Source organism: Panthera tigris, chromosome A3 (assembly GCF_018350195.1).
Source record: "Panthera tigris isolate Pti1 chromosome A3, P.tigris_Pti1_mat1.1, whole genome shotgun sequence".
Classification (NCBI taxonomy): Eukaryota; Metazoa; Chordata; class Mammalia; order Carnivora; family Felidae; genus Panthera; species Panthera tigris.
This window is the reverse complement of record NC_056662.1, coordinates 133,094,882-133,120,267: the sequence shown is the minus strand read 5'-3', so window position 1 is coordinate 133,120,267 and position 25,386 is coordinate 133,094,882. Positions and strand designations below refer to the sequence as shown.

Genomic DNA, 25,386 nt, shown 5'->3' with positions numbered 1-25,386 from the left:
AGCCCCCAGGCACCCCTAGAATTGCTTTGTTAATTTCCTTTCAGATAGTTCACTGCCGAGGTACAGAAACACAAATGATATTGTGTTGATCTGTAGCCTGCAACTTTGTTGAACTTATTAGCTCTAGCAGCTTTCTTGTGGATTCCTTGAGATTTTCTATATACAGGATCACATCATTTGCGATTGCAGATAGTGTTATTTCTTCCTTTCCAATTTGGATCCTTTTCCTCCTGCTTTTTGTCCAATTGCACTCACTAGATCTTCCAGTATAATAGTGAACAGTGGTAGTGAAAGTGGGTGTCTGAGTGAGCTACAGGCTGCTATACCAAAATATCATAGACTGGGTGATTTAAAAAACATTTATTTCTTACAGTTCTTGGAGTATGGAAGTCTGAGATCATGGTGCCAGCACAGTCAGGTTCTGATGAGAACCCTCTCCCTGGTTTGCAGCTAACTGTCTCTTCTTGTAAGGACACTAATCCCAGGACTCTACCCTCATGACCTCATCTGAACCTATTTACCTCCCAGAGCCCCCACCTCCAATATGATCACATTGAGGAACAGGGTTTCAACATATGAACTTGGGAGAGACACATGCAGCCCACAGCAGCAGGGGTCCTTATCACGTTCTGTCTTAGTGGGGAAACTTGCAGTGTTTCGCCATGGAGAATGAGGTTAGCAGTGGGTTTTTTTACAAACGCCTTTTCATGTTGAGTAAGCTCCTTTGTATTCCCAGTTTTCTATGTGTTTCTATTGTGAAAGGATGCTGGATTTTGTCAAATGCCTTTTCTGCACCTACTGAATATTCTCTTGCAATTCTTTTTATTCTTGTATGATTGGTGGTAATACCGTCACTTTCTGATTTTAGTTATTTGTGTGTTCTTTTTTCCTTTGCCAGTGTAGTAGAAGGTTTGTCAATTCTGTCGATCTTTTTCAAAGAAACAACTTTTGGTTTGGTCAATTCTATAGTTATTCTAATCTTTTGTTTATCTCGGCTCTAATCTTTATTTTTTCATTCCTTCTGCTAGCTTTGAAACCTTAAAAATGTGTTCTTTTTTTCCTAGGTAATCAAGGTATAAAGTTAAGCCATGAAGGTCTTTCTTCCTCCTTAACATCGGCATTTACGGCTATACATTTCCCTCTGAGGTACTGCCTTTGCCGCATCGCTTAAACGTCAATCACTCCTACGATTCTTACAAAAGTACCATGATAACAATTCCAGGAGTCACCTTTCATATCATATTGGAAAGGCCACTAGCCTAGGGCGTCTATAGCTAAAGTAACAAAAGTAACAAAGTAACAGGAACTACAACTGCCCACAAGCACAAGGCTGTGTCGAGCCCAGCACACGCAGTGGAGCAAAGGGAAAAGGGGCGCCTGCATGCAGTGGTCAGAGCCCATTCTCAAAACAACAGCGCGGTGTCCAATGTTCTCATTAGCACCTACTTTTCAAAGCTTACAAAAGTAATGCTGCATTTTCAAGGCTTCCTATTCAGTAACCGCACTAGAAAACAACAAAGCACTTGTGTATGTGGCGCGGTGAATACATAATCATGCCAAGCCTTCAGGTTTGTTAGTTTCTGGTTTCAAGCATTTAATGTGTTTGACTTATGTGTTTAAGGACGATCCAATTAGGATTATATAATGCTAACCGTGAAAGTACTTGTCTAAATTTCCAAATAAATCACTGGGAGAGCTAAACAATGTTACTCTTTTGCTTAGCAGAACAGCTTCCTCTACATTTTAAAAAGATTATGTCCCACCGAAGGCGTATATACTTTCAAGACAGTGTGTATTTCCTATCTGGTCAGAATATTAAGGCCCAAGATTACTTTTTTACACTGGAAGAAACATGTAGTAATGTAATTTAAAAAAAATTTTAGGGGCGCCTGAGTGGCTCAGTCGGCTGAGCATCCGACTTCGGCTCAGGTTGTGATCTCATGGTTCATGAGTTCGAGTCCCGCGTCGGGCTCCGTGCTGACAGCTCAGGGCCTGGATGGAGCCCGCTTCGGATTCTGTGTCTCCCTCTGTCTGCCCCTCCGCCGCTTGCACTCTGTCTCTCGCATTGTCTCAAAAATAAATAAACATTAAAAAAAAAATTTTTTAAGTGCTCAATATGCGAACTCAGTAGACTATCATTAAGACCGCAATTTGCATAACTGCAGCTGGACTTCAGCTAGGACTCACATGGACAGCACAAGACATGACCTTGGTGGCAGAGATGCCACCACACCCAGGACCTCATGTGACACAGCTCTCCCTTATCCAAGTTACTTCTTTACAAGTCGGTGCTGCTGGCCACGTCTTGTTCATATGTTGCGGCCATCCTTGCTTCTTTCTTTGAGCTTGAATAGCAAATGTAGTCAGAAACTGAAAAATGAACTAGGACTAGAAATAAAGGAAAATTTTATGACCATAAAAATATCCTTGGGATAAGGGCACACTTATGAGCACTGAGAGGTGTGGAATCACTAACTTGTACACCTGCGGCTAATGTAACACTATACATTAATTATAGTGGAATTTAAAAAATCTCCTTATCCCTTTTTTTTTTAAAGCATTGAATTATTTTGACACAGAAGCATTTACACTCGAAAAGAAACGCAGCTTAATACTCTCCAGCGAGGATTCCATTCGATCCAGTGATGAACAGCAGTGCGTTCAACAGCCAAGGAAATAGCGTAACCAACGTCTGGGGTAAAAGTCTCCCTTTGAAGCTATTGTATAAACTTACTACCTATTTACGTGTTAGATGCTTTCCATTACAGGCTGTCATTTCTGGGAATACAGACCTACACTGCACCCCGGCTGGGCTCTGAAAGGACAGAACAGGGTACTTACTGTGGCAGCTTTCCTTAAATCCAGACTTCACCAGCTCAGGTTAAGTCAGAATAAGGCTATAATGTTTGACAAGTAAAAGTAACGAGAAGAACTATTTAAAAGGTGTAACAAAATTAACTTAAGCGACCCCTGGGTGGCTCAGTCGGTTGAGCGTCTGACTTCGGCTCAGGTCATGACCTCCTGGTTCGTGAATTCGAGCCCCGTGTCGGGCTCTGTGCTGACGGCTCAGAGCCTAGAGCCTGCTTTGGATTCTGTGTCTCCCTCTGTGTCTGCCCCTCCTCCGCTCATGCTCTGTTGCTCTCTGTCTCTCTCTCTTACACTAAGATAAATATTAAAAAAAAATTTTTTTTAATTTACTTGAAAGGCTGGGTCACTGGGTAACTGTGTGATTTGGGCCAAGTCCTGTAACCTCTCTCAATTCCAGTTTCCTTATTTCGAGGGCTGAAGTGGCTCTCTTCCATCTTGTGGACGGCCCTGTGGATGCCTCCCACACCCACCACGTGGGAGATGTTCTCTCTCTCAAAGTAATGAAGGAAAGCCCTGGCCTATGCCGTCCCTTCCACATCCGAGCTCCCTTGGTTTTGGTGTAAAAATGACACCGGAAGCATAACTTAACTTGGCTTTAAGGTTGCAAGTTTGGTAACGACAGGGATGAGAAAGGATCGACAAACAGGAAGCGTAAAATACAAAAGCTCGAAGAGGTATCTGCGCGGGCTCATGGACATTACAGATAAGGCACCGCCTTCATTTCTGTGTGTTGTGTAAGATGCTGTGAAGAACACACATGTAAATGACGTGTGTTCTTACATGTAATCTGACAGCAAAAATATATTCGGAGGTTATAAGGAATTGAGAAGAAAACGTTTTAAAGTACTAGTATTTGTACACGAACATCTACAGCCTGCCATTCTCTGAGCCAGGTGTTTTATCTAGTTTACCTAATTTCCATCTCCCAAACATTCCGTGAGGTACCATTTCAACTTTTAACATGAGGAAACCGAGGCTCAGAGATGTGAAGCAACTGGCCTGACGTCACCTCCGATGTAAGTGGCAGAGCTGGTGCCCATCCGGCCTGATTCAAAAGCCTGTGCCCCGCTCCCTGCACTGGCTCAAACTGGGGGCCACAGACAGGGTTCAGAGTTCTTAAGTAATGATTTACATATTTTTAACTCCTTAAAATATAATAAGATAGAACACTGTTACATATTAAATTTTAATGCATTGAAGAAGACCGACATATAAGCCTCAGGTCATCCTGATTTTTTGTTTTAATTTTTTGCAGACTTTGAAATAAGGTTTCTCCTCCATTTTCAGGTGCAGATATAAATTCCTTTTTTTTTTTAATTTTTTTTATTTTTTAATTAATCCAGTCCAGCACCTTCCTCTTCATGAAGTTAGGCAAGCAAGTGCACTACTCCACCTGATGTGCCCAAGTCAGAGCGTAATAAACAGTTCAGAAATCAGTGCTAGTTTATGACATGACTCAGGTGACAGGACCTTGTCAGAGAAGCAGCACCCAGCACTTCAACCAATTAGAAGAAATGCGAGCAGCTGTCACATAAGCCTGGTGACCGACCGATGAAGCCAAATTAATTGAAAACATCCTGCCACTGCAAAGCACGTTTAAAAATTGGTAACATTCGGGGCGCCTGGGTGGCTCAGTCGGTTAAGCAGCCCACTTCGGCTCAGGTCGTGATCTTGGGGTCCATGAGTTCGAGCCCCGCGTCAGGCTCTGTGCTCACAGCTCAGAGCCTGGAGCCTGTTTCGGATTCTGAGTCTCCCTCTCTCTGACCCTCCCCCGTTCATGCTCTGTCTCTCTGTCTCAAAAATAAATAAACGCTAAAAAAAAAATTTTTAAAAATAAAATAAAAATTGGTAACATTTGAATCTACTTAGGATTCAGAATTTTCTTGATATTATATTACCAAAACTAAGTACAGAAACAAAGAGAGGTTTATGCCAAGGTAAGCATGCAGGGATCATCCACATGTTTCAATTAAAAAAAAATTTTTTTAATGTTTACTTATTTTGACAGAGAGAGAGAGAGACAGAGCATGAGCAGGGGAGGGGCAGAGAGAGAGGGAGACACAGAATCTGAAGCAGGCTCCAGGCTCTGACCTGTCAGCACAGAGCCTGACGTGGGGCCCGAACTCACAGACCGCGAGATCATGACCTAAGCCAAAGTCGGACGCTCAACCGACTGAGCCACCCAGGCGCCCCTACATGTTTCAATTTTAGTATGTTCTTCAGAACAGCTCATTTTTCTAACTGAATTTATTAGGAAATATTCTAATTTGAGTCAATTAATTTATATTCATTCTGCTTTATTTACTGGGGTTGTGCATAAGATTTAATTTGCAAAAAGGTTTCCACCGGGGGGGAGGGGGGAAGCCTGAGAAACCATGTACTACAGCCCAATGCCTACCCAGTTGCTGCCACGCAAGTGATCAGATAATACCAATTCAGATGATAAAACAATAGTTTCAAGCTAGGGTAATAACAGAAGACTTCGGTAAAGAGGTTAACAGAGGCAAAATAATTGCAACTGACTCAATATGAAAATACTACCTATCATAAAAATGTAAAGCCCATTGTTCCATATCAAGAGTTTGTACTAAGATGTATTAAAAAAATATTCTGATAAAAGTAAATGAGATCCGATTTTCATGGCTGCTTGAGGAACACTACTAATATTGGGAGGTGCTACCAAACAGTAAGAGATGTTCCTATTATTGTTTCCTTTTGGAATTCTTAAAGATTCTTCCATTAACCATCTAGAGGAAGCAAATGTTTTGAAATAAAACTCTGAAAAGGAGGTATACAGAATGAAGGTTCTGAAATCAAAGCTTGTCTATGAATATGCCTCAGATTAAAACAAAACCTTTAGGGGCGCCTGGGTGGCTCAGTCGGTTAAGCGGCCGACTTCGGCTCAGGTCACGATCTCGCCGTCCGTGAGTTCGAGCCCCACGTTGGGCTCTGTGCTGACAGCTCAGAGCCTGGAGCCTGTTTCAGATTCTGTGTCTCCCTCTCTCTGACCCTCCCCTGTTCATACTCTGTCTCTTCCTGTCTCAAAAATAAATAAAACGTTAAAAAAAATTAAAAAAAAAAAACCTTTATTAGATAAGCTATCTTAAAGATTTAATGTTTAATAAGAATAGAACCCAAGTTCTACAATGTTTAGAATTTAACACTTTTAATCTAATACAAATCTTTAGTATTTGTATTAGATTTATTTTATTTTATTTTATTTATTTATATCTTTCAAATACTCCCCTTTTTTCATACCCACCCTTTTCCCAAAAGCTCATGTAAAAGAATTTGAGGAGGAAAAGGTAGTACTAAACTTAATAAAGACTATGCCATAAAATCAGATAACCACTCATTTGCCTATGATCAAGAGTCTCGGTACTTACGAACGTCCTGTGAAGCCACTTTTAAAAAACAGGCATGGAAATTAAACTTTAAAGTGTCAGATATTCATATTTAAACTTAAGTGCTTTCCTTGTTTTCCTGCTCTGGAAAGGGAAGAGCAAAATGAAGTAGGGCTTGTTTCTTGGCTGAACATGCTAATAATGTCTCTAGTGAAATACTCCCACCTTGTGGACTTCCCGGATATTGCTACCAGGAGCTGCTGGCGGCAGAGCTCTACAGCGGCCACTCCCTTTACCTGTTTCGGTTACCCAGCGCTTTTGTTGTTTATTCTCCTATTTCAGAGTCTTAAAAATATTTTGACTCGAAATTCTGAAATCATAAATGTCTGTTGAAAAAAATAACTTCATATAGATGATAGACAGACAAATAGTCTGGTGGCAAATGTGAATCCTTCAGTAATCAGACTTGGGTTTTTTTAAATGTAAATGTGCATAATACTCGTACCGTATTATAAAATAAACTGTAAACCTGCATAGGTAATATTTTTGTTTTACATATCAAAACATATACTTTAGAGAAGTTGAGTTTTTTATTTCAGATTTCAAACAACCTTAGTTAATATACTTTTTTCATGTTGGAGTTAGAAACGCACAACTTTGGAACATTTAAAATTCTTTCTTTGTTCTTTTTATTTTTATTTTATTTCCATAAAATTGCTTAACATGGCATCATGAGTTTAAATGAGAAAATATTTTTAAAATCAATTTTATCCTATTTAAAGCAAATGAAAAGCTACCTAAAAAAATTACAGCCACCTAATGCATATAAAAATGATATAAAGGCTTAAAAAAACAGATGTACCAGCTGTTTAAGTGTCAAATATCACAATTGATTTTTTTAAGCATTCCCTACAGAACCTATTGCAGTTACTAGACACAATTAGAACTGAATAAAGCATTTATTTGGGGTTTTACATAAGTTGGTAAGAGTCCGCATTTTTTTAATACAGCAGAAATTCAATCCTCTGGAAAATTTCCTATCTGCCCGTTGATACATAATAATATTCCCATTGATATATAATAAATAATTCTAAATACTCATTTGAAAATGAATAAAATATATCTGGAAATAAAAATAAAATTAGTATAGTTCTGTATTTGTAATTATCTCAGATCTGCTGCCTTGCTATGTAGTTACAGATCATCTCCTGGCTTCCAGAAATAGGTCTGGGGAAGCTCCAGCGGTAGTAGCTGTGTGATCCCAAGTAACTCCCACTCTTCGCCTCCCAGAGTTAGCATTAAATTAAAAAATCCATGCCAACTGCTTAATCCAACGTGTGGCATATACTGAAGACTCAAGTAATACTAAGCAGTACTTTTATTAGCATATGCCCAATACATAAAAGACTCTAGAAATATTTGTCAATGAATGAACCTGATCAAAATGTTTAGCATAACAAAAATGGGAGTCCAGCTAACTCCTAAGGCCTTTTTAACAATACTGACAACAGCCTGTTGGTAGGAGCTGAAGTGGGAGGGGCCTGTCTAAAGGTGGGCCAATATGAAGTAATTCCAAACCATGGCATTCATAAAAGGATTATAAATGCAAGAAACCTTAGAAATGTGGTGAACTCACAGTTACAAGGAAATGACTATGAAATACATTGTTTTGATTCTGTTGTATCACCCAACAAAAGGTGGAAACTACTAGGTGCTGACTGAAATATGTAATTACCATTCAATTGCTATGTACTGAGAACTTACTATGTGCCTAACCCAGGGAACTACTAGTATAATAACAAAGGAAACATTTTACCCACATTTAGAACCAAAGATCAGGTGTCTTTATGAATAGTATTCTCTTCAAGATAAAATGTGGCTTCTCATTTACCACCTTCCCCTAATCCATACTTTGCTCGATCCAAATGTCATCATCATATTTCTTTATTCTCTCAGAAATAATCACTACTGCCTACTCCATACCAAGAACGTCTAAAGCGAGGAATTCAGCAAGGTTTAAGGAAGTTACAGTCGTGGAGTTAACAGTCTAGTTCAGGAAACAAATATTAAGGAGAAATGCAAATATTTATAGAAAGGTAACCATGTTAAGTGCTATGAAGGAACATACCAGTATATATGGAACACATCTAGTAAAATCTTGGGGAATGGGGTATGCCGGTCACAAAAGGATTCTTGAGGCTGTGGCATTTAAGAGGTGACCAGAAGAATAAGGTGGGGGAGGAAGGATGGGCCACAGAGAAGTGCAGGTGGAAAGGTAAAAAGCAAGAGGGATAAAGCATGAGAATGGGCTGGAGAGCCAGGCTAGGCCTGTTCAGAACTCCAGATAAACTTGATGCTTGTACATTGAATTTTGACCAATTATTTTTCTTTATCCGTAGAGCCCAAGTTGACACGCAATGACCATCATTTCCATCTTATAGTACTCATAAGTCAAATTAATATTACTGTACAAGCAACTCATTAGTTGCCCTCTACACCACTGACCTATCAGCCAATGCTACAGAAACCACCTTTCATTCACTCTCAACCAGGGGCTTAAATGTGGGGGTTGGGGGACAAACCATGCAGCTGGCAAGTCCAAGGGAAAGAAGGTAATTTAAAAAATGATCCAAAAAGTAGGCTTCTAAATCCAACATTTTACTAGAAAATAAAGAATAAAATCATCGTAAGAAACAAGAAATTATTACAACAGGAAAGACATACAGGGAAATTAGTCATAAATTAATGGAGATGTTTAGAAATAACCAGTTTTCTTCACTACACTGCAACAGACTGTCTACACATGTTGTTCATTTCTTAGCTTTCTCATTTTCATGGCGCGCTGTTAAGTGCCATTCTCTATCATTCATTTCATCTTTACTGTGGGATCCCCACCTACTCTGCACAACTTTTCATTTACCCTAGTGTTCCCACCAAGATCCACTCCCATCCCCTTCGCAACACAGGATTCTCAAAATACGCTCCCTTAGGTCAATAGGATTCCCTAACTTATGCCAGGTTACACTGATACAGCCAAATAATAGGCACCTTAGAGCATACAGGGTACGGATACAATTTTTTCAAACCCCTGCAATGAATCTCCATTTTACTTAGGGTAAAAGCCAAAACCTTTACAACGATCTTCCATGTTCCACACCTTCCTGACCTCACCTCCCACCCCGTCGCTTTACTGAATCCTCTCTAGCCACACCAAATCCCTTGTCCTTGCTGTTACGGAAACATTCCAGGTACTCTCTGGTCTTACAACCTTTGTCCACACTGTTCCTTCTGCCCAGAAATGCTTTCCCCAGATATCTAGTTGGCTAATTCTCCTGCTTCCTTCAAGTCTTTGCTCAGCTTTCCCTTCTCAACAAGAACTACCCTGAATAAAGTATTTACGTGATACATATTCAGGGAAAGTGTGTTTTGAGAAAAAAGATGGAAACAAAAATTATACACAAGACAGTAATTTAATAAATGTTGAATGGTGACAACATCAACACATGGAGAGAAGTCACATCATATCAAAAAGATAGAATTTCATTAAGATTCTACACTATATACAAAAAGCACCAAAAGTGCCATGCATGAAACAGTGTTTGGCATAAATATTCCTAGTATCTCAAAATCAAAATTAGGAGAAATATCACCAGCACAAAGGATATACTTTGTACTACAAAGGAGATGAGACAACTTCTTCACAAATCTAAACTATCATCCAGTTTTTCATGCTATTGAAATTCACGACTTAAATCCACATGCGACGGAAATAGACGGGTGCATAATCTGGGTCACATGATGGAGGAGGGACAACAAATAATATAAAAGAAAGAGGAAGGAGGTCAGGGAGAGCTAAGGGAGGCAGGAGATAACCAGAAATGAGCAAGTTAAACTTAGGAAAATTTTGGCTGAGTATCAGGTATGAACATCCTAAGATATGAGATTTTATTATGAAAAATGCCAAGTACAGAAATACCACTACCTGAATAATTTAAAGATGCTGAATTGAGCATAAAGGTATAAGTTAGATGCGTACAGTGCCTATTCAGCAAATAGCTATTCCAAGGAATGGAACATGGCTACCATTCTAAGGCTCTCTCAAAACTTGTTTTAAATAATTAAGAGTATGGCATTATCCTTATCACAAAACTATTCTGACCATATCATCCTGAGTAAAAGATTGCGTGAGTAGTGTCAAAACAAAAATTTAAAACATTATCTTCATGAAAACTACTTAAATTGATCTTTTAAAAACTTCTATCATTGCTTAAAATGCTTACTGAAAAACACCAGAAATAAAGTTTTATACGAACATATTTCAATGGTTGTCTAAAACGTTGTAATAAAAAGTAGACAGAAAATCTTTATCTATAGTTTTTATTTTACTCCCTTTCTTCTTCCTAAATGTATGTTAACAAAAAAAACCCTCAAATGATCTAGACAAAAGCTTTTAGCTCAACACATAATTGCAAGAAAATTACAATAATTGTACCAATTAAAATAATCTTGAATGAACAGTATGTCATCTTAATGTTCCAATGGTTTATAGAGGGATCTACTTAATTAGCTGAAATTGCTTTCTAGTGTTAGTATCAAATGTCATTTGTTAAAAGTTGAACAATTTAGAAAATAATTTAACAAAGCAATTTTACCAAACACCAAGAACCAACATTTTCTTTTTCAGCTGAATAAAGCAAGCAGATGTGTCATCAAATTGCTATAAAAATAAATGAGGCTTTTTATGGATTAAAAAATAAATTTTACTACTAGCGTTAAAAATACTATTTTCTGATTGTTTTTATCAAATCAGATTTCTTTAATAAAATAAATGAATATCAATTATATACTGCTGCTTTTGTCTGCTGTAAATAAAACTTTTTATTATTCAAATGACAAGCAATGGAATCAAAGAACTCAACTATGGGTAACTAGAAATAGTCAGCTAAATTATTCTAACATATTCCAATATATGATCTTTCAATATGTTAATCAAATTGTCTTCCTATAGTTTTTCATTCCAAATCATCTTAAAGTCAATTATTAAGTCAACTCCTTAATGAAGTCTCGAAGATTCTTACTACATTGTCTTTTTCTCTTTTCCTTAGACTAGCTACAAAATATTCTTTGTGTTTGTAGGCATATAAAACACACTTTTTTCTAAAAAAAAAAAAAAAAAAAAATCTAAAAATCCCCCTGAATCCAACCCATTAATGGATGCCAGGCCCACCTAGTGCTGAAGTCTAAAATAATGGATTAATTTAATAGCAAAACAAACTTCTAATTATCTCATTACATCTCCAATATAGAATTGGAGATATATATTTACTTGAACAAAATATTCCCCCTACAAAAACTCACTCCGAGTTATTTTTATTATATGATGAAAAATACTCCATCAAAAACATTTCTTTGTGGGAATGCAAGCTGGTGCGGCCACTCTGGAAAACAGTATGGAGGTTCTTCAAAAAACTAAAAATAGAACTACCCTACGACCCAGCAACTGCACTACTAGGCATTCATCCACGGGATACAGGTGTGCTGTTTCGAAGGGACACATGCACCCCCGTGTTTATAGCAGCACTATCAACAATAGCCAAAGGATGGAAAGAGCCCAAATGTCCACTGATGGATGAATGGATAAAGAAGATATGGTATATATATGCAATGGAGTATTACTCGGCAATCAAAAAGAATAAAACCTTGCCATTTGCAACTACGTGGATGGACCTGGAGGGTATTATGCTAAGCGAAATGAGTCAGAGAAAGACAAAAATCCTATGACTTCACTCATATGAGGACTTTAAGAGACAAAACAGATGAACATAAGGGAAGGGAAACAAAAATAATATAAAAACAGGGAGGGGGACAAAACAGAAGAGACTCATAAATATGGAGAACAAACTGAGGGTAACGGGAGGGGTTGTGGGAGGGGGGATGGGATAAACGGGTAAGGGGCACTTATCCCTCTTTTCTTATACAAACAGTATCATGTTGTACACTCTTACACACTTTGCTATTTTCACTTACTATATCCTAGAAATTCCTCCATGTAAATCACAGAGTTTTTCTTCATTCTTTCCTACGGTTACAAAATACCCTATCATGGTGCTTCAACCAATGTTCTTATGTAAATGTTTATTTATTTATTTTTGAGAGAAAGAGGGGGTAAAAAAAACACAAGTGGGGGAAGGGCAGAGAGAGAGAGGGAGACACAGAATCCAAAGCAGTCTCGAGGCTCTGGCTGTCAGCACAGAGCCCGACATGGGGCTCGAACTCACAAAGCGTGAGATCATGACCTGAGCTGAAGTCGGACGCTTAACCGACTGAGCCACCGAGGGGCCCCCCCAATGTTCTTATATAAATGCACACTTAAGTTGCACAACTTCTTGTTTGTGGGGGTGTACATTCAGAGTAAATGACTGCTGGATTGAAAGTAAACATACGGGTACTTGTTCACAACTGTACCTCCAGCATCCAGAAGCAGGACCCACAAATAATAAACACTTAATATATTTTTGTTGGATTGAACCGAAAGATAAATTTCTGAGGGCTTTAAAGACCTTTTATTCATTTGCACAACCCTCGTGCTTCCGTCTCCCGGGGACCCAGACTTTAACCACTCCCTACCTCCGTCACAGGACACGCAGAGGACCCAGTGGCTGGGGGCTTCAAGCCCGCAGCCCTTCAAATGTGAAAACTTGATCAGTGTTTCTGTAATCCTGAGATACAGTGTACTTCGAAGCAATATACTCAACTAAAGGAAGACAAAGAGACTGACTTGAGTCCTCTTCTGTACCCAAGCCAAAAACTGACATGAACTATATTTACTCTTTTACTGGGGGTGGGGTGCTGAAAAATCTAACAGCTGTTTTTACGAAGGTAAAGGAAACTTGTAGAAAAAAAATAACGTATTACAGCAATGCCTGCTTAATAGATCCGTTGTCACTGCAGTAAATGAGACGATCTGTATCAACCATCTTATGTGTTAAATAGAATATTCGTATCTTGTGAAATTCTAGAGAGAAATGGAGAACACAGAAATGTAACAACTTGAGACACTTCATCCTCATCGTAAGATGCCAGTGCCTTACATACTCCAGACAACTCTACAGCTGAAGAAAACACAGCTGACCCTACCGTGCTGTGCGGGGCAGTACCCTTCGCACGTGGCTCTGGAGCCAGGGACCCGGCTCTACCACTCAGTGGCTGTGAGACATTCGCTACGTGACTTGCCTTCTCTGGGCTTCAATTTTCTCATGTGTAAAACACGAACAATAACACTACTCCACAGACTGCAAGAATAAAAGGTGTCAAAACGCAAAGTGTTTAGAACAGTGGCGGGCACAGAAGCGATCTGTGGACTCTGAGACACCTGGACTGAAATACCTCTGCTACTCACGAGCTAAGCGACTTTGGGACGTTAAACTTTCCGAACCACAATCTTCCCTGTTGAGGACGTGGAGCCGCCCGGCCACCTGAGCTTCACAGAGCTTCGCGAGCACTGAGGCTCCTGGCGGAGAAGCCGGCACTTGAGGAAGGAAGGCTGGAGACACAGACACCAAAAGGAGAAAATGCTCACGATGAGCAGTCTCTCCTCCTTCCATGAGGGCCCTGTGACACGAGCAGCTCTCCTGCGGCCACAAGTTCAAACTTCCCGAAACCAAATACATGCTCCAGGAACAATACCAATTCAGACAGGCTCTAAGAACCCTGTTTCTAGTCCCTGAATGAAGGCTTATTCTTTCCTCAGACATATTTTTATTGACACACAAATAATCACCATTGCTCAAGGATAAGACGAAGTCCCAAAGGACTACCTGTCCATGCTAACTGGCGCTTTGGGTGAAAAATACACCATGTGACAAATAAACCCCATTACATCGGGATGAGTTGTTAGTAAGAAGTTAGAGTTTCCAAAGTTAAATTGTAATTGTTTAACAATAACTGTGCTCATCTAGCAAACGCTCATTACACATTACACGACACCTGTTACGATGCAAAACTTACGAAATAAAACAACGTTTTACTGCACAACCAAGGGAAAAGCCAATCTTGTGTCTCACGGGAAGAAGAGACTCTCTCAGATACCAGAGAGCAGATACGATTCCATGCCACTTCTCCACAGCCGGCAGTGATTATGTGTCACTGCCACCTACTGGAACACCTACTTGATATAGCACACGGTTTACACAACTACTTGAATTTAGTGTAAATTAAACAGCAAAAGCAGGAAGACCTCAAATCTGTACACTAACACTACAGCCATCCTCCGTAAGCCTAAAGCTAGTTATTTACCTCAGAAAACATGACATAAAATATCTACATGAACAATGGGGATGAACAACAAAGGAAAACTGCATGCTGACGATACTTCAAGAAAAATTTTTTGTAATCTTCAAAGTTTTAATATATGAACTATACACTAAACGCTTTGTTAGTGTTTCAATTATATTTAAAATAATCGTTTCAGTTATACCAAGATTTGTGAAATTGTATAGTTTCTTTCTACCACCTTTTTTCTAACAGATAGCTTACTCGAGCAGCTCTTGGAAACTCTGAAGGTATGTTCTGGTGAACAAAAAGGATTACAACTTCATTTGCGAATCTGACAAGAAACTGTCAACTCTTATAACTTTACATGCCTGACATTTCACTGAGCCTAAACTTCACGTCTTTCAAGAAAAAATTAATCAATTTCTTATCAGAAGTAAAAACTTCAGAAGTACTTCAAATGACTGACTATAAAGGAACAATAAATTGCTTTATTGTTTAACTCAAAGAATGTTTTCCAACCCGTATTCACAGTTTCAAAAACTCTCCAGACCCAAAACTGAAAATACCTGCACTAATGATTTGAAAATGGAACCTCCTTAATATTCAATGAAGACTCTTAGAATAAAAAATAAAATGGAAACAAATAATAACATTTCACAGTTTGCATTTCATATGTATAAATACATAAAACTAATAGGACTATTAATTCAACTTTTTTTACTGTGTAAGTTACACTGCAAAGGGAAGAATATACTCAACTACCTAAGTTATAAATTTTACATGAGATATATACCTGTGCTAATACAACTCCAAAATTATAATGCAATTAATGAGAATGGTTAGTTGAATCCAGAAGTACACATTTCATGTATATTATTTTGTATTCATTTTGCTTTATTTGCATTAACATTTTTCTGAAAAGTCAAGTTAATCTAAGATAAAGTGAAACATAAAGAGGTCGGACAACGTACCTTTCATAGATGGTTTTCAGTGTCATTTGATCTGGAATCCCTTCAGTCTCTTCCAAATATAATATGAGCCATGAAGTTCGGTATGGCCACTGCTCAGTAAGATTGATCCAGCTAGCAAGCCTGTCCCAGTTGAAACTAATCTGATTGGCTCTCAGTAATCGCCCTTTAAAAAGTATGAAAACAGTTTTTTAAATTCATAGATGTGTAATATTATACTAAGCAAAACATTTAGCATATTCACAAATAATTTGAATCTTTAAACATTGCAATTTAATTTACACCACAAATTTCAACCTAGTATTTATATGGCTTCTGTAATCCAAAGAGCTGTACTGGAAAACTCCTAGGGATTAAACACAATTCTGTTTAATCCTAAAGTAATTTTTGCTGTGTCATTTGCCACCAGTGCTATATACTGCTTTGACCACATACCTGTAGGCAAAACCTTTCAGAACTATGTGTCAGTCTCAACAATCAGACAACAGAACATCAATGAACCCATGATGGACCTCATCCTCTAAAGAACCGTCTAAGTTGGTAGGTATATGATATAGTGTATTAAAAGGTGATCGGTTCTATGGGGTAAATTAATAAAGCAAGGAGTGTCAAAGAAAGAAGTGTAATTTTATCTAAGACAAAAAAGGAAGGTCTCGTTGAAAAGCTGACATTTAAGCAAAGAGTTAAGACAAGACGAGAAAGCCCGTGATGCATCTCTCCAAAGAAAGATCATTACAGGCAGAAGCAGAAGCCCTTAGGCAGGAGCATGCCTGACATTTTCAGGGAACGGCAAAGAGGTCTGTTAGGGATGGAACAGGAGAGTAGAAGATAAGGTCAGAGGTCGGAAAAGAGGTGGAGAGAGAGAGATCAAGAGGGCCTTGTAAGAAACTGTAAGGACTTAAGATTTTTATTTTCAACAAAATGGAAACATAATAGAGTTCTTAGCAGAGAAACAAGATGATTGGTTTCTATTTCAAAAGGTCACTGTGGCCGCCACATGGAGAACAGACCACAGAGGAAAAAGTAGCAGCAGGGAGATGAGTTAGGCCACTGCTACAATTAATACAGATGAGACATAATGATGCGTTGGATAAGGGTAGTATGTTACAAATGGTGAGAAGTGGTCAGATTCTGGATTTAGTATGAAAATAGAGCTAAAGAACATACTACAGATTGGAGGTGGCATCTAGAAAAAGCATATCAAGGGGTTTTTTTGCCCAAGGAACTGGAAAAAGAGTTGGATTAACTGAGATGGGAGTCTATGGGCAGATTAAGTTTGGGGCAGATGATCAAAAGTTCAATTTTGGACATATTAAGTATCAGACGAATATAAGACACCACTAGATATCAAGTAGGCAACTGGAAAGCAACAAGGATGAAGATATACGTTTGAGAATCATATGTACATGGTATATAAACCTTTGGGACTCCATGAGATCACCAAAGGAACTGGTTTAGATTGAAAAGCAAAGAAGCAATGACTGCACCAGGGGTATTCCAAAGCTAAATGGTAAGGGAAGATGAGGTTTTTATGGCACTTATTGTTACGTGACTTTTTATATCTTTCTGTCTTCGCCAATACGTCAAGAACTTTACCTTGTTTGCTGCTTACCTCCATAATACCCAGGCCAGTATCTGGCATATCTAGACACTCACCGTATATTTGTTAAATAAGTACATAAATATTATCGATAATACACTAGAACATTTCCACTGTAGAACATAATCAATAAGGTTTGAGACCTCACTTAAAGGGATTTAATTACCAAAATTCTTGTACATATACTAGACACAATCTCACTTGCAATTTAGTTCAGAGCATGTACCCCAACCTTCTTAGCATAAAAGCAAATTCCAGTGTAATGATCGTAACAGAGTGAACACTAGCCAATATTACCAAGTACTATTCAATGTCATGCCAAGAAAGAAATACATACTTACAAACTAAATTATAAGTATTTACATTTACATGTAAGCATTAACATGGTGAAGAGCAGAATTCTTTGCAAAGAATTCAGTCACAGGGCAATAATCTTCAATTTTATTTTCAATATTTAAATATTTTCAATAATTAAATAAAAAATCTTCAATATTTTTTATTTAAAATATCACTTGGGGGCACCTGGGTGGCTCATCAGTTAGGCGTCTGACTCTTGATTTTGGCTTAGGTCATGATCTCACAGCTCGTGGGACGGAGCTCCACATCAGGCTCTGTACTGACAGCATGGAACCTGCTTGGGATTCTCTCTCCCTCTCTCTCTCTGCCCCTCTCCCACTTGCATGTGTACATGCACATTCTCTCTCTCTCTCTCTCTCAAAATAAATAAACATTTAAAATAAAATGGCATTTGAAAACTAAAACAATAGACACATGTAAAATCTGAATTTCAACATTTTAAATTATAATTAAGACATCCCATGTTCATGGATTGGAAGACTTAATTTTGTTAAAATAGCAACATTACCCAAAGTCATCTACAGATTCAATGCAATCGCTGTCAAAACTCCAATGACTTTTTTTTTGCAGAAATAGAAAAATCCATCCTAAAATTCATATGGAATCTCAAGAGACACTGTAGAACCAAAACAATCCTTAAAATAAGAAATATGAAACTGGAGGACTCACACTTCCTTATTTCAAATCTTACTACAAAGCTACAGTAATGAAAACAATGTGGACTGGCATAAAGACAGGCATACAGACCAGTAGAATTGAATAGAATAGCCCAGAAATAAATCCTCATATGTATGGTCAAGTGATTTTTGACAAGGGTGCCAAGACCATTAGGTGGGGAAAGGACAGTCTTTTCAATAAATGGTGCTATGAAAACATGCAAAAGAATGAAGTTGAACCCTCTACCTAACACCATATATAAAAATTAACTCAAAAGGGATCAATGTCACTTAAAACAATAAAACACTTAGAAGAAAACATAGGTCAAAAACTTCTCAACACTGGATTTGGCAGTGATTTCTTGAATATGACACCAAAGGCATGCAAACAAAAAGCAGACAAACTGATCTTCATGAAAATTTTTAAATTTTGTACGTGAAAGGATGCTATCCACAGAGGAAAAATACAACCCACAGAATGGAAGAAAATAATTAAAAAACACATATCTGATAAGGGATCAATAGATCAATATCTACAATATACAGAGAACTCCTAAAACTCAACAATAAAAAACCCAAACAACCCAATTCAAAATGGACAAAGGGCTTGAATAAACATTTCTCTGAAGAAGATATAGGAATGGCCAACAAGCATATGCAAAAATGTTCAACATTGTTAATTAGGGAAATGCAAATCCAAACTACAATGAGATACTACTTCTCATGTATTAGGATGGCTACTATCAAAAAAAAAAAAAAATAGAAAGAAACAAGTGCTAGCAAGGATGTAGAAAAATTGGAACCTTTGTGCACTGTTGGTGGAAATGTAAAATGGCAAAGCCATGGAAAACAGAACGAAGGTTCCTCAAAAAATTAAACTTAGAAATACCATGTGACCCAGCGATTCTACTTCTGGGTATATATCCAAAAGAACTGAAGGCAGGGTCTCAAAAAATATTAAGATATATTCATGTTCATAAGAGCATTATTCACAATAGCTAAAACATGGAAACATGGAAGCAACCTACATGTCCATCAACAGGTGAATGGATACGCCAAAATGTGGTACGGACATACAATGGAATATTATTCAGTCTTAAAAAGGACTCTACGTGCTACATGTGACAACATGGTGAATCTTAAAGGCGTTGTATTAAGTGAAATAAGCCAATCACAAAAAGACAAATACTGTATGATTTGTCTGAATGAAATGAAAACAATTACGAAGATGGATGGAGGTGATGGCTGCCCAAAAACATGAGTGTATGTACCACCACCAAAGTGTACCCACAAAAATGGTCAGGACAGTAAATTGTTATATGTATTATAGTTAACACAATAAAGAAGAAAATAGCATTGAAAATAAAACAGAAGAGCAGCATACAAAATCTGAATGTCAACATTTAAATTATAAGTTGATTATGCTCAGTCATACAAATCAGCATAAAATTACCTTCGTACAAAGAGAAAAATTAAACCTGAGGTGAAATAAAAAATTTTTTAAATCAAGTTTTAAAAAAACAGTGCACAACTGATGATTGATTTTCACTGTCAACGTTAACATAGGTTTCATTAGGTACACTCAATGCAAACCAAAGTGCTATACAACGGTGTGGACGTATGAACACGGCACACCCTTCTGTCTCTGAAACTGCATTGCTCTGCTGATGTGTTAAAGTGTATCACCCACCATAAGACAGTAAGAAAAGTTACCTGTCACAGAAACAATATTAAGCAATCTTCTCATAGTCTGAGGACTTATATCACTGAACCAGTCCTCAGTAACCAGCAGTTTCGTAAGATCGAAGGACATCTGCCGAGTGATGGTCCTCTGCATCTGCCTTCTTCGGTAAGTATCCTGAAGGAGTATATCACGAGCAGAATGAACCGACACTTCTCTGAGAACTTAAGGCCTTTTGAGAAGTTAGTATATGTTTAGGATGACGACAGAAATAATCCAAAGGGGAAGCTTGTACAGTAATAATAGGCATTATTATTATTAGTCTGAGGCCGAATCTTCACAGAACAGTTATAAAGTAATAGCAGCAGCAAGTGCATCAAATGCTGTGTGTTAGCTTCAGATGTATTTTGATTTATGGTTGTACGGTTACAGAAAATCAAATGCCTTGAAGATTGCAATAAGCAGAATTATGTGAAGAGGATTCAATCAAACTCTTACAGAAGTTCCATCTTATTCAGAGTTCCTGTAGGAACCCGGAAATAATAAAGCAGACAACCTTCTGTCTAGTTTTAAGGATTCAGCATTTTCATGGCGAGGTAATGTTTAAATGTGTGACAACTACCTTCACATCTGCGTAAGAATTAAAGGCACCAAGGTGGGCAGAGTGGGGTAGAGAATCCCTTCGAATCCGAGGAGGAACGGGCACAACAGAAGCGAGCCCTCCTCTGAGGTCAGGAAACGAGGCAATGGTGGATGCGAGCACACGGAGCCCGGATGGCCAGACTCCCAGGAGACAAATTCAAAATGCTGAACTATACCCTCCTCTTAATTTGGTGCCATCCGTTGTCATTCGTGCTAATTTTGTATTCATACTTGTGTAGGGTAGAGACATGAAATCAAAACATCAAAATACCACTGAAGACACATTTTTTCTATAAAATGTCCCAAACTGTGGATTTGGATTTTTCTCTTCAGAAAAAGAAAACGGTGCCGGTGCCAGCCCAACTCAGCCGTCCTTCAGCGGCACTATCGCTGTAAGTTACTGCAAGCGGACATCTTCCTGTGATACTCCCTCGATCTGTACAAAAGAGGGTTCTAGAAATGGGGCAGGACAGGGAAAACAAGAGCGTTCGAGGAGAAACCCAAGGTGGCCGGGCAGGACACAAAATCACTACGTGGGTGGAAAGAAAGGGTCACACGTCACAGACGCTTGGGAAGGAGGAAGGCCAAGAGGAGGAGCACGGGGCGCTTCCTCCCGGACAGCGACGGTGGCAACAAGCACCCGGGACGGACACAGCCTGACGTGGAACGAAACCCTGGAGGAGGTCATCTGGGGAGCTTTCCAATCTCACTGAGAGATCCCGATTCCGCGGGCCGGAGGTCCGGAAGGGCAGCTGGGGACAGGTTAGGAGAGGACAGGGGCTGCTGCACACTGCACAGCTGTGATGGGCTCCAGGGTCAGGCATTTCCTCAAAAACACCTGAAGCCGAAAGGAAACTCAATAATCAAATGTATCTGCTGAGCTGAATGCACCGTCTACAGAAGATAATTGAAGCAGCATCACCCTAGTTCCATTTGAACGGCAGTACAAACATTTGGCTCAAAACAAATGGCATCTTACCCGTCTATTGAGGGCTGTCTTGCTACCAAGTTTAGTCATCTCTCCAAGGCTGTTTTGTGAAACTCTTCTGTCAGCATCTTCCTGTATCCCTTAAAGAATTTGTCGAGAGAGCATCATTTGTACCAAAATTCTGTCGTACGCGATATTCAAAGAGAAGTGAAATACTAACAATACTTTTCAAGGTAAAAGGCGAGTCACCACAAAAACCACGTAACTACTTCAAACCCGAAGTACCTGAGGAACTTGATCTTTACCTGCAGTATCTGGGCACGGAATGTCCCCATTTGTTGTTGAGGTTACAAGAAATTTTCTTGCATTGCTCAGTCCACGACTATTAAGGAAAACGGGTAAATGAACTATATTGCGCATATAGTCGTGTCCATTTATGTTTGAGTCACGAAGCACGCTATTCAGGTTCTGGTTAATTGCTTTTATAATAATATGTGGATCACTTGCAAAAATGGCAATGAATGGGCCTTTTGAAAACAGAACTCGGACCTGTGGTAGAAGACATGTGTATTTATGACATAAATTTCATACTATCCAAAGTAACAAAAAGTCTCTTCCACATCTATCCTTTGGTGACTATATTTTTAAATACTAATTTTTATTAAAATATTATTCCATATGAAAACAAATTTCACTGAAGTCTTAATGTGATTTTTTCCCATCTGACAATTTCTCACCATCTGACCGTGAGAAAACCTTCAAAGAAAATAATTAACCCTGTCCTATTTTAAAATATTTATGGTCTACATAAAAGGAAAGATCAACATACAAGAGAAACAGTTGTGAAAACACAGGAGGTGCTGGCCACACTGGGCTCTTTCCACAGTCATGCACCTCACAGAGCCACCGATGTGCCCTACTTGAACACAAACTACAAGTTCTGCGGGCTCCCTACTGTTGTCTCTGAGTCTAACCACAACTGGAGTCACACCATGGACTCTACAGCTACTCTCTTCATCGTCTCACACAGCCATTAGGCCAACATTGTTTCAATCTGTTTGTGACGAAACACTGACTGGCTATGCTTCTACACTAAAAAAAAAGGCTGTTTCTACAAAAGAAAAAGTACTACTCCAATTCCATTTGAGAAATTCACGAAGTCATTCAGCTGCTACGTATGTGACAATCAGGAGTCTCAAGATGACCACGACATACAGTATCTAGCATCTGGAGCACTTTGTCCTGCTCACAGGCATCTAGTCCGTCGATGATGACCACCAGCCTCGTCTGGTTCTGAGTGAAGCTGTCGATGGTCTTCGCCATCCTGGCCATCAATTCCACTTCACACTTAAGGACCTGCAGGAAAGAAAGGATAGAAGCACTGAAGGCATGAGAAATTGAAGCACATTTCTTAAAGACACTGAGAGAAACTCAGGTGACAGGAAGAAAAGAAATCCGAGGTCCTCGCTGCCCGTTGTGGCTCCGCTGAAACTGCAGCGAGTGCCTCACCATTCATCAAGTGCCTACGTAAATTAGAGCATTTCACTCTTACGAGGGACATGGTCACATCCACTTTCAAAGGACAAACTGGGTCGAGCGACTTACTTGCCGAGATCACATGCTCTGAAAGTCAGAAGGCTAGGAACTGAATGCAAATTCAAAGGATTCACACTACACTTGGCTCCTGATAGCAAGCGACCTTCATGACAGGAAGGGGCTACAGATATTGTACAAAGTCCCTTTTGGTTCTAAAAGTATGGTCCTATTTTACTTAATTTTTTTATTAAAAGAATTTTTTTTTAATCAGGGAACCTGGGTGGCTCAGTCGGTTGAGCGTCCGACTTCGGCTCAGGCCACGATCTCACAGTTTGTGGGTTCGAGCCCCGCGTGGGGCTCTGTGCCGACAGCTCGGAGCCCGGAGCCTGTTTCAGATTCTGTGTCTCCCTCTCTCTCTGCCCCTCCCCGACTGGTGCATGCACACATTCTCCCTCAAAAATAAATAAATAAATACATACATACGTGAATTTTTTTTTTAATTTCTTTTTAAGAGAGAGAATTCGTGCAAGCACATGAGCCAGGGAGGGGCAGAGAGAGGCAGGGGACAGAGGATCCCAAGCACGCTCTGCGCTGACAGCACAGAGCCCAGTGTGGGGCTTGAACTCATGAACCATGAGATCGTGACCTAAGCTGAAGTCAGACACTGAACTGACTGAGCCACCCAGGCGCCCCTTTATTTTCTATGTTTTAGTGGTGCCTGCTTCCTCTACCGGGCTCTGGGGAGCCCGTATCATCAGGCAGGACACTTGTCACTATTAGGCAGGTGACCTGTAGAGCAATCTCCTAACTCCTAGGAGTATCTTATAAAAGTCTATTTTATAAAAATCTGTATTGTTTTCATTTTTCCCACTTTAAATGTACACTTCCAAAGGGCAAATCAGGAATAACACTAAAAACAAGGGCACCACCGTGACCCTTAGAGAGCCCACTCCCTAAAGCCCCACCATCATGGTTAGGGGAGCACACTCGCACTACAATTACCTTCTGATGACCCATGAGTGCTTTACCTTCATGAATCCTTCGCTTTTCAGCTTGTGCAGTTTGGAGGCGGCATTATGGAGGCGTTTCCTTTGAGAATTCAGGAGAGAGTCCAGCACCTGCCACCACGTGCGACAGTTCAGCACGAGGGCCAACCCCACTATCGACGCAATAGATATGAGGACGGCATTCACTGTCAGATGTTTTGGGTCAACTCTGAAGATAGCCAGGAGAGTAATTCCAGCAATAATGCAGCCAAAGATAAAAAGGAAGATGACAAAAGATGGGAGGCAACACGTTTTTTTCCATTTCTTTTTGCCTGTAAGACAACAGACGGTTTTAACAATTATTTACACACCGAGTGTCTAGAAAGTCCTAACCATTGCAGTCATGGCACAGGGATTTCTGATGTCCCTTCATGTTTTCACGGAAATGCCCTGAACGCTCATCCCATCCTCAACCCCGACACACACACAAAGACGCAGGAGGGACGTCCTACCCTGTGTATCTTCAGTCTTGAATACTCGAAAGAGCCTGGTTGCCAAAAAGCCAAACTCTCTCTCACAAGCATCCGACAGAGTCGCGATCATTTCAGCCATCGATGTTTCTCCGCCTACACTGGACAGCCTGTTGTAATCTGTAAACAAAAACCTTGGGGGAAAAGGGGAATAAACTGTTACTCAGGTATCTAAAGAAACAAATAATTTCCACATACATCATCTCTCTATCACTTACCCTACATTTTCTTAATGTCCCTTTTAAAATACTGTGTTTAAAATTCTGAGGAGGGGGGCGCCTGGGTGGCTCAGTCGGTTAAGCGTCCGACTTCGGCTCAGGTCATGACCTCCTGGTTCATGAGTTCGAGCCCCACGTCCGGCTCTGTGCTGACAGCTCGGAGCCTGGAGCCTGTTTCGGATTCTGTGTCTCCCTCTCTCTCTCTGCCCCTCCCCCGTTCTCACTCTGTCTCTCTCTCTCTCTCTCTCTCTCTCTCTATTCTCTCTCAAAAATAAATAAAAAATAAACATTACAAAAAAATTTTTTAATAAAATAAAGTTCTGAGGAGGAAAAAGGACTTGTAATTAGGGATCGACCACTTCTAACATCTTACATACTTGTCCCAGGAAAAGGCAATAACCAAAGCTAAACGTAGCAGAGTTATAGGACGTTAATTCTCACTGAAAGCAGCAGGGTAGCAAGAGGCGACAGAGTTCCGACAAAGCATCAGACGTCTGTCTCAACAGGTCTCGGGCACGCTGACTGAAAAGGACGCAGCCAAAAGAGCTGCCCAAACAAAGTGTGCTAAGTGCCAACAGAGAGATCAGAAAGTGGAGAGAATCCTACAGTTGTTAAGAATTAAATGCCATTTCGAAACTCAAGTTTTAGAATGTTTTATTTACAGCTTAAACGTTTACCAGGGATTTAAAAATAAGTTGTAAAATATGCTTTTCACAGTTGTTCTTTGAAATAACTGAGTTGTCTGCCTCCTGACCCTCTGGGTGGATATGATTTCTGTATCTGTTCCTTTCTCCCCTG

General features: G+C 39.4%; 1 protein-coding gene across 7 annotated transcripts in view; it reads right to left on the bottom strand.

The window, feature by feature from the left end:
* Positions 1-25,386, bottom strand: part of KIDINS220 (kinase D interacting substrate 220) — a 95,264-nt gene that overhangs the window by 28,180 nt on the left and 41,698 nt on the right. For 6 of the 7 annotated variants that reach the window (XM_042982549.1, XM_042982551.1, XM_042982553.1 and 3 more), the window contains exons 16-22: positions 24,353-24,504; positions 23,883-24,172; positions 22,534-22,674; positions 21,624-21,867; positions 21,370-21,458; positions 19,781-19,925; positions 15,458-15,620 (exon numbers count right to left, since the gene is read on the bottom strand). In XM_042982549.1, the coding sequence (XP_042838483.1) occupies positions 15,458-15,620; positions 19,781-19,925; positions 21,370-21,458; positions 21,624-21,867; positions 22,534-22,674; positions 23,883-24,172; positions 24,353-24,504 (1,224 nt within the window). Of the gene's footprint in view, positions 1-12,486; positions 13,756-15,457; positions 15,621-19,780; positions 19,926-21,369; positions 21,459-21,623; positions 21,868-22,533; positions 22,675-23,882; positions 24,173-24,352; positions 24,505-25,386 lie in introns of those variants that run through there. The other variant, XM_042982555.1, reaches the window with a different exon arrangement.